The sequence below is a fragment of the Callorhinus ursinus genome, unplaced genomic scaffold (assembly GCF_003265705.2).
Source record: "Callorhinus ursinus isolate GAN/ISIS: 27379988/994484 unplaced genomic scaffold, GSC_fseal_2.0 scaffold23, whole genome shotgun sequence".
Lineage (NCBI taxonomy): Eukaryota > Metazoa > Chordata > Mammalia > Carnivora > Otariidae > Callorhinus > Callorhinus ursinus.
Window position 1 is genome coordinate 1,338,382 of NW_027397085.1, and position 15,155 is coordinate 1,353,536.

Consider the following 15,155-nt stretch of genomic DNA (forward strand, 5'->3'; position numbering starts at 1 on the left):
TTAAATAAATTAATGGGAGAGAAGGCAAGCTTTTTCCCTACTTGACAACTAATTAATATAGAAGGAATGATGGAATTAGAAAATCACCATTCAGCAACCATCCTAATAATAATAGATCAAAGCAAGAAGCAGCAGTGAGTGCTAAAACTAACAAGCCAAAGTTTTAGAAAGAATAGAATATAAACGTATTCTCAAATTATCTCCCCATAAAATAATGATTAGTTCCAAGGGGAAAATAGTAGCTTCACAGTGGAGAAATGACTGCCTTAACAAAGTGATCAAATAATAAATCAACATCACGTCCTTCCTAATATGAAGCCTCAAGAAGATGTATCACTTTTATGATACTTCTGCACAACCCATCACCTGAGCCTAATCATCAGGAAATATCAAAGTCCAATTGAGAGACTTCATAATAACTAGTCTGTACTGCATATCATGTGTTCAATACATAAAAATAAAATTAACTCTTTTTAACTAACTCATGTGCACATTTAGAGCATAATTAGCATAGGTTTTTGTTCAAAAAATGCAGGATATGAGAAGTTTCAGTGTAAGTGTAGCTAGTTTCTGAAGCAGGTGGTCAAAGGAGGAACTATTTTGGCAGATTAGCAACCATGTTTGGGCAAGTTGATTTCTATCAGGGTAGGGAGAAACAGTTATGGAGAGGAAGGACATGCAAGAGCCATAGCGGAGAGTTCTCAAGCCTTTATTGTCTCTTACAGGGTCTTTAAATGAAATTTTCAAGCCTTAATAAGAATCAAACAGCTCTTCAAAATTATCCTTTTGAATTTAATGCTAAATTTAAATTTTTTCCTGCTAAATCCCACTGATTCCACTAGAGATTAAATTTGGATGTGTCATAAACTAATCCGCTTCATGCAAAGAAAAAGAATTGTATGTAAAAGGAAAACACTCCATGTGTTAAAGGATAATTTTCTTTCTTTTTTTTTTTTTAAAGATTTTATTTATTTATTCGAGAGAATGAGAGAGAGAGAGCATGAGAGGGGGGAGGGTCAGAGGGAGAAGCAGACTCCCCGCCGAGCAGGGAGCCCGATATGGGACTCCATCCCGGGACTCCAGGATCATGACCTGAGCCGAAGGCAGTCGCCCAGCCAACTGAGCCACCAAGGCACCCTAAAGGATAATTTTCAAAAAGAGATAAAATCATGACCCTTGTACAAATATAAAAATGAATACATGTTAAAGATTTTATTTAATTCACTAGTGAGGAAACTGGTAAGGTGTTAAAACTAGTTCAAAGGACAACCCAAGGATCAGATCATGAATATTAAAACAAATGTGCAAGTGGCGGCAAAACCTGTTTTCCACGGGGGTGGTGGGGATTGTCACTACACTGTATAGAAGTCACTGGCGTATGTATAAACTAGAATTGGTTTCTATAGCCGACAAAACCAAAAGACAACTGACAGAATGGGAGAAGATATTTGCAAATGACATATCAGATAAAGGGCTAGTATCCATAATCTATAAGGAACTTATCAAACTCAACACCCAAAGAATAAATAATCCAGTCAATAAATGGGCAGAAGACATGAACAGACATTTCTCCAAAGAAGACATCCAAATGGCCAACAGAAACATGAAAAAGTGTTCAACATCACTCGGCATCAGGGAAATACAAATCAAAACCACAGTGAGATACCACCTCACACCAGTCAGAATGGCTCAAATTAACAAGTCAGGAAACGACAGATGTTGGCGGGGATGCGGAGAAAGGAGAATCCTCTTACACTGCTGGTGGGGATGCAAGCTGGTACAGCCACTCTGGAAAACAGTATAGAAGTTCCTCAAAAAGTTGAAAATAGAGCTACCCTACGACCCAGCAATTGCCCTACTGGGTATTTACCCCAAAGATACAAATGTAGTGATCCAAAGGGGCACCTGCACCCCAATGTTTATAGCAGCAACGTCCACAATAGCCAAACTATGGAAAGAACTCAGATGTCCATCGACAGATGAATGGAGAAAGAAGAGGTGGTATATATACACAATGGAATATTACACAGCCATCAAAAATGAAATCTTGCCATTTGCAACCATGTGGATGGAACTAGAGGGCATTATGCTAAGCGGAGTAAGTCAGAGAAAGACAATTATCATATGATCTCACTGATACATGGAATTTAAGAAACAAAACAGAGGATCATAGGGGAAGAGAGGAAAAAATAAAACAAGAGGAAACCATAGAGGGAGACAAATCATAAGAGACTCTTAATCATAAGGAACAAACTGAGGGTTGCTGGAGGGGAAGGGGGTAGGGAGATGGGGTAACTGGAGGATGGACATTAAGGAGGGCACGTGACGTAATGAGTATTATATTATATAAGACTGATGAATCACAGGCCCGTACCTCTGAAACCAATAATACATCATATGTTAATTAATTGAATTTAAATTTTAAAATGTTTTTTTTAAAAAGCATTAGTTTCCATTGCTATCAGTTATCCACAACTTATAAAGCTGTGAAATAATTCCCATGGCATCAGATTCAGATAGCCTGAAAGGATGTATCCTACAGTGCATAACCGTCTGGCCCCCATAACCGTAAATAGTTACCGTCTATCTCCAAACCAGAAGAGGCAGAGAGTTTTGGATGGCAGTGGTCATAAGGCTAACTTCCCAATTCAGTGAGCATATGGTTAAGGGAATTTTTTCCTTCCATCCTCAGATGATTGCAAGCAGATTAGATACAATACTTCTTTGGCTCACTACTTGAGTGTCGCAGAGCCAGCCGTGAAGAGGCCCATACCTGGACAAGCTAGTGAGCTACTTAATGGTCACACAACAGCCCCCCAACTCCTCAGGGCTGCCTAAGTAAAACTGCACCTTCAAAAGGACACCGTGCAGTCGGAGTGGGTATTTGGCCCCCTTTTGGGTAGTGAGGAGGAAGTGGCTTCACGGGCGTATGCTATTCATAAATGAATGTGAAACATCACCTAGAGTTTTGCCTCTCCATCGACCGCCCACTTGCACAAGTCTGAGTTCTTTTGCTAGAAATGACTCCCCCACGACCTTTAAAACATCACGGCTCAGGATGTGAGTTTGGGTTAGGCTCAACCAACTACAGGCTTCTTTATTGAAAAAAAGGAGGGTACATTATAATTCCTAACTGCCGAGTTTGTTGCGAAATTTAAAGAAAATGCTTTGCAAACTGCGAAGAGTTACTAAAAAGATAAAATCTGCTCCTCTTTGAGGATGCTACGTCGCAAAATTCATCTATGGAAAGAGAAGAAATCTTGGCTCCCATCAAGCATCAACGGAGTTTCCCCGGAGCTGGGCCAGCGGGAGAATCTGGTGCTTCTCCGCTGGCTCCTCCCCCGTCACACCGGCCCGGGCCCGGGTCAGAGGCGGCGGGGGCTCCGGCGCCAGGCCTCCACCGCCCACCGCCCGCTGGGGTGAAATACCGTGCGGGGGCGGGGCAGGCCCGGCCGCCCAGTTCCTGATTCTACAAGCGGTGCCGGGGGCTGCCGGCGCCACAGGCGCGGGCACCGTGGGCGGCGAAGGATGGGCCGGCGCGGCGCAGCGAGCCTGTCCCGAGGCCCCAGCCTGCGGCGGCCGCTCCTCCCCGGCGTCCTCCCCTTGCTGCTGCGCCTGCTACTGCTGGCGGCCCCGCCGGGCGCGGGCGCAGGGGCCGGCCGGCCGCCGCACCTCGTTTTCGTGCTGGCGGACGACCTGGGCTGGAACGACGTGGGCTTCCACGGCTCGAACATCCGCACGCCGCACCTGGACGCGCTGGTGGCCGGCGGGGTGCTCCTGGACAACTACTACACGCAGCCGCTGTGCACGCCTTCGCGGAGCCAGCTGCTCACCGGCCGCTACCAGGTACGCAACGCCCCCGGCAGCCCGCCAACCCGTCGCCGGCACCCCGCTCCGCCCCTCCCGTGGCCGCCGCTCGGCCCTCCTGCCGCGCCCCGCCGCCCGGCCCGCGAGCCTCTGGCAAGTGGGGCCGGGAGGCCGGGGCGGGCGCTGGCGATCCGGCGTCAGTTTCCCGAGCTGGGTCCAGGCGAGGCGGCTGCTCCCCCTGGCCGTGCCGTCCCCGCTTCTCCCCGGCCCGCAGGCCGCCGCGGCCTCCGCGCATGCCCGCTCCAGGGCGACCCGCAGCCCCCGGAGCCCCACTTCCTCCAGGGCTTTTTCGGTCTTTCGTTTTCTAAAGGTCGGGGTGAAAGGGTTTCTAGGAGAGTGGTAATGCTAGGCCTGCGAGCCGTAGGCCGAAGGGTCGGAGTGGACTCTGCAGAGAGGTCCTGAAGACTGACGAAGGAGAGGGAGCGGGCTGGGCACCCCGGAGTGGAGCGGAGAGAGGAGGGGAGCCGGGAAAGCAGGGGCGGGGCGCCAGGTAAAGGGAAAAGAGTGTGCGCGGTAGGTGCGACTCTGCTCCCCTGCGAACCCAGCGGCCCTAGGTTAGGACTGTCGGATCAGAGATTGATTTTTCCAGTTCTCAGCACAGTGAACGTACCCAGGTTGATTTTTCTTGGGCTGCTGATATTCCTTTCTGATTTAACCTTGTGTTCAGTGCTTCTGAGCACCTTTATTATCTATTTATCAATGAAGTATAATTGGCATATAATATCCTATCAGCTTCAGGGGTGCATCATAGTGATTCTATATCTTTGTACATTATGAAATGATCCCCATAATAAGTCTAGCTATCATTTATCACCATACAAAATTACAGCATATTATTGGCTATATCCCCAATGCTGTACCTTATACCTCCATGACTTATTTTTTATCTAGAAGTTTGTACCTCTGAATCCTCTTCGCCCTTTTCACCGGCCCCGCAACCCCTCTCCCCTCTGGAAACCAACTGTTTCCTGTATCTATGAATCTGTTTGTTTTATGTTGTTTGTTCATTGTTTTGGTTTTTAGATTCCACACATAACTGAAATCATATGGTATTTGTCTTTCTCTGACTTCGCTTCGCATTATACCCTCTAGGTTCCATCCATGTTGCGACAATGGTAGGATTTCATTCTTTTTTATGGCTGAGTAATATTCCATGTTTTATATCTATATATACATACATATATGACATCTAATTTTATCTATTCATCTGTGGATGGACGCTTAGGTTGCTTCCATGTCTTGGCTATTGTAAAGAGTGCTGCAGAGAACATAGGGGGGGCATAGATCTCCTCAGATTGGTTTGTCCTTTTCTTCTGATAAGTATCCAGAAGTGGAATTGCTGGGTCATGTGATAGCTCTAGTTCTAATTTTCTGAGGAACATCCATACTGTTTTCCCTAGTGGCTGTACCAATTTACATTCCTATCAACAGGGCGGAGGGCTCCACATCCTCACCAACACTTGTTATTTCTTGTTCTTTTGATACTAGCCAATCTGACAGATGTCAAGTGATAGCTCACATTATCTCTAAAAGCTTTTCTTTAACAACTTCTATGTAGTTAACAGAGATATGTATACTTGTAGAGAGTGTGCACATATGTTACATAACTAAGAATATCAAGAACATTTGCATGGTGCTTCACTGTTTTTAAAGTTATTCTTGAAATAGCTCATGAGGTAGCTGTAACTTTTAATCCCCTTTTACAGATAAGGAAATAAACTTGTAGAAGTTCGATTACATGTTAAGAATCACACAGCTAGAAAGTGGTAATATTGGATCTTGTGCCTCTCCTGTATCCACTGGTCATCTCAGGCCCATAAAATTGTATCCTTTTTGCTTAATCTGACTAAGACTGATGATTTTATAAGATCCTGATGTGATTATGGCTATCTATATTAACTACAATAAATGGTTACTGTTCCAGAACACAAGCATACCTCCTTATACATGTTCATTTATTTTTTTTTAAAGATTTTATTTATTTATTTGACAGAGAGCGAGAGCAGGGAACACAAGCAGGGGGAGTGGGAGAGGGAGAAGCAGGCTTCCCGCGGAGCAGGGAGCCCGATGCGGGGCTCGATCCCAGGACCCTGGGATCATGTATACCTCCTTATACATGTATTGTTTATTCAACAAGCACATTTTGAGCCCTTACTGTGCAAGTCACGGGATATGCTTGAACCTTGCCCTCCTAAGTCTGTGTTCATGTAGCCTCTCTGATCAACCCTAGCTCGTTGTCCAAAGATCAAGAGAAGGGAGGGTTTATATGCAATAAAGATTCCCATGGTGATCCAAAGACTTGTAGAAACAGAAAAGATAGAATTTTACTACAGGACTGAGAAGTAGCTGTCGTCCAGGTTTCCATGAAGGTCAGGGATGGCTCCCTTCACCCCCAGCCCTAGGTACTTTCCACAGGTCTAGCCTTGGCTGCAAGGTGTAATCAGGAATCTGTGCTTTAAGACAGATCTCACCCTGGACACTTAGTAGGAGTAAGGGCGCATTTGAGTAAAGAAGGAAGGAGAGAATGCAAGGTCTGCCCCCAATAGTTCTGCATTTGCTCTGAAATAAGAGAACTGAACTCAAATTGCAGAAGAATGGGAGGGCCATTCATTTCTCTGACTTCCTCCCTTCCAACAGACTTGAACAAGAAAGCAAATACCATACTTTAAAAAACTTGTTCTTATAATTGGCTGCTTTTGTCCCCTCACATCCTTCTCTGCCAGTCACCACCATTCCATCTTGGAGAAAAAACGTGTGTAGAGTGCCTTGTGGTTAAGATGTGAAGGAAGGGTAGAAGTTGCGTACTCCAGAACAGTTCAGAGACCACTCACTGTCGCAGGCTAGCCTCCCTAAACATTTTGCTTGACTTTTCTCCCGTTTTACTCTGATTTCAGGAGACCCAATTACAAATTACCTCAGGCTAGCAAGCGTCCTTTCCTAAAGGAGCCAACACTTCAGGGAGAACTAAGGAGCCTCATTGCCCTCAGATACTATATACTGATACCATTCTGAGCACTTTACACTTTAATTCATTGACTTCTCTCAGCAACCCGGTGAGGTAGGTACTACTTTTATCCCTATTTGATAACAAGGAAACCAAGGCTGGAAGAGGGTAAGAACCTTGCCCAAGGTCACAGGGCTAGTAAGTGGTAGACCAGGACGTGGCCAGGCAGCATGGCTCTCAAACCACTACATTATGTTGCCTGCTCAGAATTATTAAAAATATCATCACAAGAGCTGCTTCAGATTTGCTAAACGATCCATTATTTTTGGACATTTAGGTCGTTTCCAAACATCTCAACAACAAAAAGTTAATCCATATTGTTTCAAGTTAGGAATTGGCTATGTTAAATGGAAAATGAAAATAGGGGAAGAGGTTTTATTTCTGAACGAGTCATGTGTTGTGCAATATTTTAGACACTAAAATGAGGAAATTTGTTGACTATTTCAAAGTTAGGTACTTGAAAGAACTACATAATAGTTCTATCTGTGAATTAACAGTCGTCTTTTAATAGAATATTTAGAGACCCATCCTTCCCATAGTCATGTCACTTTAGAAGAGTGTAAAGTGGTAACTAAGCCTAGCCTGATTGAACTTAGTTTCCCCAAATTCTGAGTTTTAGGTTTTTGGCTTATTAAAGTATTTAGTGAAGAGGACTGGTTGGGAATAATGAGATGTGGGTTCCAGTGTTCACCATGTCAGTCTTCACACTCTGACTAGCTGGACATCATTTTCCACATCTGTAAAATATGGGAGCTGGGCTGAACTCCCTGGCTCTTTCTAGCTCTACATTTCTTTGACTCTTAAGTCCCTGAGTCCCTTAGAGCGGGTTTCTGACTTGGCAAATGTACCTGATCATAGCTACTCACCCCATCTACTGGCGGGAAGAGAGATTACTCCTGCTCAGCGCGCTATGCTATGCGCCTTACAACGTTGCTGCTTGTTTGTCCAGAACTTGTTTCAACAGGCACGTGAACCCAGCCTTTTATATATGGACATGTAATTGTTCAGAACCCTCACATATGAACCTTTTTAAACCTGCATACTTTGGTGAAAAATGCATGGAGTTTGATAAAGCGGGGAAGAGGGAGACTGATCGGAAGAGGAGGCAAATGGTTATTGGTAAATTCAGGACTAGAATTCAGGTGACTGTACACAATCTTATGACTCCTTCATTCCTTATTTAAAAAATATTTTTGATGTATATTTTGATGTATATTTGAATAGACAACACAATGGTTTGAAAACTGAAAAGTTACTGAAAATCTCTCCTTATGTACATGCCCGCATGTACACACACACACTGTTTTGTTCCTTAGGCATCGGCTCCCCATTGTGAAGGCAAACAGTGCTATCTGAATTGTATATGTAGTTCTTTTGTAAAGTATTTTATGCATACACAAGCAAATACATATGTGGATATTACCTTTCTTTTTATATGGATGGTAGCATACTCTTCACATGTTTGTTTTTATACTTGAAATAATTCCACATTGTTAGTAAAAGAGCATTCTCAGTATTTATGACTATAATATTTTGTTGAATGGATATATGATAATTTATTTAACTAGTCACATCATGGTGGCCATATAGATTATTTCTAGTCTTTTGATATGTCAAAGCTGAAGTCAGTACCTTCGCTATATATCATTTTACACATGGTTAAATATATCTGTAGGATAAATTCTTAGAAAAGGACTTTTTCTGGGTTTAAAGGTAGATGTGTTTGTAATTTTGAGAAATCCTACAAAATTGTACTTCAGTAGGTTGTATCAATCTACATTCCCACCAGCAACATAAGATATTGCCTATTTTCCTATACTCTATTTTTAAAAAAGATTGTATTTTTAAGTAATCTCTATACCCAGCATGGGGTTCAAACTCATAACCCCAAGATCAAGAGTCATATGCTCCACTGACTGAAAAGTCAGCCAGGTACTCCTCCTATACTCTATTTTTTTTTTTAACGTTTTATTTCACATACCATCAAATATACCATTTTAAGTATCTAATTTATCAGTTTTTCATATATCTGCAAGGTTGTACAACCATCACCATTGTCTAATTCTAGAACATTGCCATTACCCCAAAAAGAAACCCTGTAACTGTTAGCAGTCAATCCCCATTCCCCTCTTCCCCCTGCCCCTGGCAGCCACTGATCTACTTTCTGTCTCTATAGATCTGCTTATTTTGGACATTTCATATAAATGGAATCATACGGTAGATATCCTTTCATCCACATTATGGCATGTACCATTCCTTTTTATGGCCACATAATATTCTATTGTATGGATATACCAACATTTTATTTTTCCATTCATTAGTTGATGGGCATTGTCTTTTGGCTATTGTGAATAATGCTGCTGTGAACATCCACGTATAAGTTTTTGTGTGAACACATTTTTTTTTTGTCACCTCTCTTGGTATATACCTAAGAGTGAATACTAGATCATATGGCAGCTCTATGTCTCATTTTTTGAGGAGCTGCCAAACTGTTTCCACAGCAGATACACCATTCCCACCAACAATGTTTGTTGGTTCCAGTTTCTCCATATCTTTGCCAACCCTTGTTACTATCTTTTTGATTATAGCCTTCTAGTCATCCTAGTGGGTATGGAGTGGTATCTCATTGTGCCTTTGGTTTGCATTTCTCTAATGGCCTTGAGCATCTTTTCATGTCTTATTTGTCGTTTGTATATTTCTTTGGAGAAAATCTCTACTCAAATTCTTTGTCATTTTCAAATTGAGTTGTCTTTTCATTGTTGAGTTGTATGAGTTCTTTATATATCCTGGATGTTAAACCCTTTTCATATACATGATTTGCAAATACTTTCTCCTATGGGTTTTCTTTTACTTTCTTGATAGTGTCCTTTTATGTATAATAGTTTTAAATTTTGATGTAGTTCAACTTAATTTCTTTGGCTGTTTATGCTTTTGGTGTCATATCTAAGAAACCACTAAGGTTATGAAGATTTACCTCTGTGTTTTCTTCTAAGAATTGTATAGTTTCAGCTCTTACATTTAGGTCTTTGAACCATTTTTAGTTAATTTTTATATTTTTCTGAGGAATGTGGATGCATGTGGATGCCCAGTTGTTCCAGCACTATATGTTAAAAAGATTGTTCTTTCGCTACTGAATGCTTTCTCCACTCTTGTCACAAATCAGTTGACCGTAGATATATGGGTTTATTTCTGGAATTACGATTTTATTACATTGATCTATATGTTTATCCTTATGGCAGCACCACACTGTCCTGATTACTCTAACTTTGTAGTAGGTCTCAGAATCAGAAAATATGACTCCTCCGATTTTGATCTTTTTCAAGAATGATTTGGCTCTTCTGGGCCCCTTGCATTTCCATATGAATTTTAGGATCACCTTGTCCATTTCTGTAAAAAATGCCATGGAATTTTGATAGGGACTATATTGATCTATAAATCCATTTGGGAAGTATTACCACCTTAACAATATAAGTCTTCCACATGAACAGACATTTCTCCAAAGAAGACATCCAAATGGCCAATAGACACATGAAAAAGTGCTCAACATCGCTCGGCATCAGGAAATACAAATCAAAACGTCAATGAGATACCACCTCACACCCGTCAGAATGGCTACAATTAACAAGTCAGGAAACAGACAGATGTTGGCGAGGATGCAGAGAAAGGGGAACCCTCCTACATTGTTGGTGGGAATGCAAGCTGGTGCAGCCACTCTGGAAAACAGTATGGAGGTTCCTCAAACAGTTGAAAATAGAGCTACCCTACGACCCAGCAATTGCACTACTGGGTATTTACCCCAAAGATACAAATGTAGTGATCTGAAGGGGCACGTGCACCCCAATGTTTGTAGCAGCAATGTCCACAATAGCCAAACTGTGGAAAGAGCCTAGATGTCCATCCACAGATCAATGGAGAAAGAAGAGGTCGTGTATATATACAATGGAATATTATACAACCATCAAAAAATGAAATCTTGCCATTTGCAACGATGTGGATGGAACTAGAGGCTATTATGCTAAGTGGAGTAAGTCAGAGAAAGACAAGTATCCCATGATCTCACTGATATGAGGAATTTGAGAAACAAGACAGAGGATCCTAGGGGAAGGGAGGGAAAATGAAACAAGATGAAACCAGAGAGGGAGACAAACCATAAGAGACTGTTAATCTCAGGAAACAAACTGAGGGTTGTTGGAGTGGTGGAGGGTGGGAGGGATGGGGTGGCTGGGTGATAGACATTGGGGAGGGTATGTGCTATGGTGAGCGCTGTGAATTGTGTAAGACTGATGAATCATAGACCTGTACCCCTGAAACAAATAATACATTATGTGTTAATAAAAAAGAAAAAGATATATATGTCTTCTAATTTATGAACATGAGATATGTTTCTACTTATTTAGGTCTTCTTTAATTTCTTTCCAATAATGTTTTGTTGTTTTCAGCATGCAAGTCTTAACAATTCTTTGGTTATGTTTAGTTCTAATTTTTTATTTTTTTTGGATATTGTTATAAATGGAATTGTTTTCTTAATTTCATTTTCAATTGTTCATTGCTAGGGTATGGAAATGCAACTGACATTTGATCTGTATCCTGCAACCTCACTGAACTTACTAGTTCTAAAAGAGTGAGTGAGTGAGTGTGTGTGTGTGTGTGTGTGTGTGTATGATACCTTTAGGATTTCCTATATACAAGATCCTGTCATCTGCAGATAGAAATAGTTTTGCTTTTTCTTTTCCAAACTGGTTGCTTTCCATTCTAGATGCTTACCTAATTGCCCTGACTAGAACCTATAGTACACTTTGATTAGAAGTGGCAAGAGTGGACACCCTTTTCTTATTCCTGATCTTAGAGGAAAGCTTTCAGTCTATCACCATTTAGTATAATGCATTCATTCATTCTTTCATTCAACAAATATTGATTGAGCAGCTAGTTATGCTGGGTATTGTGCTATACTCTGGGGACCTCCTGGTGCTTGTAGTCTGTTGCAGGTGAGGTGAGGAGAAGGAGGGACTAAGCGGGGGATGAAATAAACACATAAACAAATGAGTAAAGCGTGGTGAATTTAAATGGCCTGGCAATAAATGTAGAAAAGAAAATAAAGTAGGCAAAAGGCTAAGTGACTCAGGAAATTATCTCCAAGAAGAAGATAGGGGCAGAGGCCTGGACGAAGAGGAGTCAGCCATTCGGAGATCCTGGGAAAGAGAATTTAAAACAGTGGGAGGGACAGCCAAGTGCAGGCCCAGAGCCTGCCAGTGAGCTCTTTCTAAGAATGGGGACAAGGTCTCTGTGGCTGGAACTGAGCGGAGGAGGGTATGAAAAGCATGCTGGGAGCTCAGAGGTGGAGGCAGGGTCTCCCTGTCTTCATACTGCCTGCTCATGATAAAATACTAAACTTAACTTAGTTGTTCGGGTTTTCATAGTGATGTTACATTGAAGGCTACTGTAAGAACGTTTCTAATCTAACAGTGTTCTGAGTAAGTATATGTTAAGGAACCACAATAACAAGCCATGTGGCATTCCTTGTATGCATGTTATTCTGGTTAGAATTCAATTTTTTTATCCCCCCCCCACCTTTTTTTAAAGTAAGCTGATTTTTAAAATTGTCTTTAGGAAGTACTTTCAAAGTTTCACATAGAAGAGATTTAAATAGAGGTATGCATTAAAAAAAAGATCTTTTCATCTTGGCCTTCAGCCCTCCTTCCTGTACAGAGCCCCTATTTATTACTTTCTTAGTATCCTTTGGAGGCATGTTGTGCCTATAATGAAATAGATTTTACATTCACTTTCCCCGTGTTTGAAATCTCAAGGATGAAATGTTAATTTAAAAATCCTTCATGGGGTGTGAGGATAGGACAGATGTTGTTTAAGGGGACAGACGTGCAACAAGCCGTAAATATGACCTAGAGATCTAAGGTGCAGTAGAGTCGACAGTACCGTACTGTCAGCCTCCCGCTTGGTAAGAGACTGGAACTTAGTGATTCCAGCCATGGAAAAGAAAGGACAAGTGTGCAACATGATAGAGATGTTAGGTGTTGCTACAGTGACAAAGATACCACGATGAATAAATGTGGTGCACCTTAAATTTACACAATGTTATATGTCAGATATATTCCAATAAAAATATATAACAAAGATGTTTGTAAAAGTGGTCAAATAAATAAATAAAAATCCATCAGCATTTCTAATAGAATTTGTATAGTGCTTTTAGTTCAAAAGAAGACTTGAAAATGCTAAATTTCTATATTCTTACAAACTGATTTTACTCAATACCAAATATTCGTTATAGCTCTGTATTCTTAGTACACATTGTAAGTGTGCTTGTTTGTTCTCAAGTCTGACTTGTCCTTTAGACGGCCTTGCTTGTCCCTGGCCTAGAGAAGCAGTCTCAGTGTTGAGCAACGAAATGAATGAATGTGCTAAGTACTTTAACAGCTGAGCATTTCCTGAGAGAGCTCAAGCTCGCTCTCTTCACTATGTATGGTTGACATGCCATTTCTAGGGCCCCTGCGTTCTTTTTAAGAAACAAAAAAGATTAAAGGGTAACAATAGCAGTGGGCCTTAGTGGGAACATTTCCTTTTAGGAAAAAAGTAAGGAAAGTAACTTTGGTCCTCTACTGGGAACATTCTTACCTTGGGAACGGAGGGGGCCACTCCACCAGAACTCTGTAACCTTCGCAGAGAACAGAAGCAATGAAAGATGACTCCAAGGTTTCATTCTTAAGGGACCCAAGTCACATTTTTCTTAATCACATTGATAAATGGACAAGACATTTCAGGGCTTTTCACTCACCCCTGATGCAAAACCTTGGACAGGAAATATAGGAAGGAGACTGCGCAGCACCATTGTGGGCAATTGTTGACTTTTGCTTCAAGTTGCTTTAAGAATGTGAGCGGCTGAGACCCATGGCTCCAGACAGAATAGGGCATTGCGTACTGGCATGGAGAGAGGATGAGTTCTGCCTGAGGATGCTCTCATTTCCCTGCTTCTTTTCTTTAGTGCCCTCAGCGTCCTGCCTGCCCTTCCTTTATCAACCTCCTGCTTGCTTGCCTCTCCTCTGGACAGTGGACTCTCCTATCCCTGGTCGCCTCTCCCTGGACTCTAAGACTAGAGGTGGGGCAAAGAGGAGTGAAGAGCTAGAAGAAGTAGGTAGGGTGAGTGGGGAAAGAAGTAGGTCACAGATTGGGAGTGTTCATGGGACCCTCTAGCAGTGGCATCCAAGGAATCAGAGATAGGAGCATATAGTCTGTGGGTCATAGGCGCCTCTGAAGAGAAAGCACTTGTTAGCTTCTATTCCTGTGCTTCCTTAGAGGGAGGAACAGAGGATGCATCAGCTCCATAGTGACAAATAAGATGGCCCCCTACTAAAACACATCAGGGCTTTAATGTGGGGAGCCCTGAGGATGACTTGATTTGCTAGGTCTTTTGTTTTGCTGAAGCCAGCTATCTTTCCTAAGCCTAGCCAGAGTCAGGAAGCATTTTCCCAGAAGGCAAGGGGCATCTGGAAGCCATATTCTGCAAGCACTGAAAATATTTTACAGAAACAATTCCATGTTTTACATATTTTACTTCCCACTAATTGGAAATGAGGAAATAAATAAGTTTGGGGCTAAGTGGAGTATGACCCACTGACTTATGGGGTTTTTTTGCTGTTGGTTTTTGAGGCTTGTTATTTCAAGAATCACTCTGAACATAAGCTGTCACTGTCTGGTAACTCTCTTTGTTTTTGTTTCTTTAATCATATCACTTTACTAAAAATTTCCTTTCTTCTGTATTTTCCTACCTTTTCATTTGGGGCTTTTGGTTGGATTTATAATTTAAACAGTGGAAGGCACTGATTCAGTTTTTGCCTTGTTTATTCTTTTTACCAACAACATCCCTTTGTGGGGTTAGTCAGAGATTTACACTCTTTGCTAATCAACACCAAAATAAATAGACCCTTAAAACTGTCAGTGACACCAGCCAGCTCTGCAGCCTGGGTTCTGGAGGACCAGGCCAGATGGCGGAGTCAGGCCCTAACACATAAAATGTGTGTTCTGGAGCTCTTGGCTTCGACAGCGTGGGCAGCTGACTGCTTTTTCGAAGGCTTAACGGGGGGAGGGAGCAGATTCTCCACTACCCATTTGTTCTGTGGGACAGCTCCAGGAATAAACCCTAAGGTGGCATGAGTGGTACCTGACCGTGGTTAAAACCTGTAGTGTACTGGCTCAGGGGCAGGCTGGAAATTCTGAAGTCCTGGTCAGCCACCAGCATGTTCTGTGATTGTGTTCCGGTCATGGAGCTTCCCTC

The 15,155-nt window shown here is 42.1% G+C and overlaps 1 protein-coding gene across 2 annotated transcripts in view; it reads left to right on the forward strand.

The window, feature by feature from the left end:
- Window positions 1-3,019: 3,019 nt before the first annotated feature.
- Window positions 3,020-15,155, forward strand: part of ARSB (arylsulfatase B) — a 166,153-nt gene continuing 154,017 nt past the window's right edge. The window contains exon 1 of one of the 2 annotated variants that reach the window (XM_073905285.1): window positions 3,020-3,846. In XM_073905285.1, the coding sequence (XP_073761386.1) occupies window positions 3,529-3,846 (318 nt within the window). In that variant the 5' untranslated portion in view covers window positions 3,020-3,528. The remainder of the gene's footprint in view (window positions 3,847-15,155) is intronic. The other variant, XM_025892613.2, reaches the window with a different exon arrangement.